General features: G+C 35.2%; 1 protein-coding gene across 1 annotated transcript; it reads right to left on the bottom strand.

The window, feature by feature from the left end:
• Positions 1 to 245: 245 nt before the first annotated feature.
• LOC142629736 (uncharacterized) lies at positions 246 to 1,156 on the bottom strand. Its single transcript, XM_075803774.1, has one exon. The coding sequence runs from the start codon at positions 1,064 to 1,066 to the stop codon at positions 533 to 535; it is 534 nt and encodes a 177-aa protein (XP_075659889.1). The 5' UTR covers positions 1,067 to 1,156; the 3' UTR covers positions 246 to 532.
• Between the last annotated feature and the right edge of the window lie 557 nt (positions 1,157 to 1,713).

The following is a 1,713-nucleotide window of genomic DNA, read 5'->3' as shown; positions in this document are numbered from 1 at the left end:
AAACAATTAAATTCAACAAAACCAACATTTAAATTTAATCAGGAGAAAAGCGAAAATAGCATGAATCTAGCATTATCAAACTTAATACAGAACTTAATACAGCCATCAAAAATTATTTCCATTCCAATTCAGCAGAGAACAAAAAACAACATTATCAAACTATACCCAAAAAAAAAAAATAGTTGTTTAATATAAAAGAATGGTGCGATATTAATTCTAAATTTGAACCTGACCAAAAAAAAAAAAAAAACAACTATCAAAAATTATTTCCATTCCAATTCAGTAGAGAACAAAAAACAACCTTATCAAACTATACCAAAAAAAAAAAAAAAAAATAGTTGTGTAATGTCAAGCACTTTGACTTGGTCGTTATAATTGTGGGGTGGTCGTCATGTTAGTAATTTAAACACAACTTTTTATTTTTTTTGGATAACCTAACTAATCTAAACACTGCATGATCAAACAAAACTAAACAACATGATTTTTTTTTTCTCACCATGTTGTCTAGAACTGTTGATCCTCATCGACGCCTTCAAGATCCGGCCCTCCTGAGAAAGATTGCCTCTGCTTCAGCCGTATAAACAAAGACAACGCCCTTGTCTTTTCCAAGTCCAAACCTCTTCCTAAAGCTCGGCATCACGGAATTCAGCAGTTTCTTGTTCTCCAAGAAGTCCGCCGCCTTAACCAGCTTAACGATCGTCTCGTCGCTCTGCCGGCGGAAAAACCACGCCTCGAAGTCCTCCCACTGTTTCTCCAACGGTAGGTATTTCTCCAAAAATATATGCAACAACGGCTCTTTATTCACCGCTTCGAATTTCGGGCGAAAGTAGAGCGATTCCTGATTGAAGCAGACGATCTCGGCGAGAGTCAAGCTGTCCACTTTTGAGAGAAGGAAAGGGGCGGCGTTCTCCACTTCAGGGCGATCAAGGTCGCCATCGAAGAATTGTCTCACTGTGTCGAACTCCATAGCAATCGCTACTGGCACCTTGACTTCCTTGCGGTCTGAGGTTATAAACGTTACCATCCTTGAGGGGTTAGAAGATGAGCTTCCGCCGTAGGTCGCCATATTTGCTGCACAGAGAAAGAGAGAACGATGAGTAAAGCTATTGAAATAGAATAATGGTTTGTGAGCTAGTGGCGGAGTACGATTTATGGGGAAATTAACAGTTGCTTGCAAACTACGCCTTCGTTTGTATTGCGCTGAAATTCCATTTCAGTGCGACTGCGTCTTTGTCATGGGATCTCATGCACTGTACACAGATTTATTATTTAGTTTAGTAAATTTTTTTTTTTTAAAGTTGAATTTGACCGTATTATTTACATATTTAAAAATTATTTTGTTAAATGTTAAGGGTGACAGGGAAAAAGAGAGGGCAGTAGCCACAACTCCCTAGTTACCTCTTGTCTAAACTAGTTTGGTACTAAACTTTTGTCTGGCATAAATAATATGGTTATCAGTTCTAATCACTTCAATTTAATATTTTTTTAAAAAAAAAATTAACTATTTATTGTTCTTGAATTCAAAATTCAAGAAAGAAATGATTCATAAAAATAAATAAATAAAAAAAATTTGCAAAATTTAAAACTAATTATGTTTGCTAAATTTCTGCAAAGATCACCTTTTCTACCCAACAAAAAATACGCTTATTGAAATAACTTTGTATGACTGGTGCATAATAAAAATAATGTAATTGTGATACTTTATCCAATAAA

This window comes from Castanea sativa, chromosome 3 (genome assembly GCF_040712315.1).
Source record: "Castanea sativa cultivar Marrone di Chiusa Pesio chromosome 3, ASM4071231v1".
Taxonomy (NCBI): Eukaryota; Viridiplantae; Streptophyta; class Magnoliopsida; order Fagales; family Fagaceae; genus Castanea; species Castanea sativa.
Note: the sequence above shows the minus strand (reverse complement) of the source record. Positions and strands in the feature narration are given on the sequence as shown.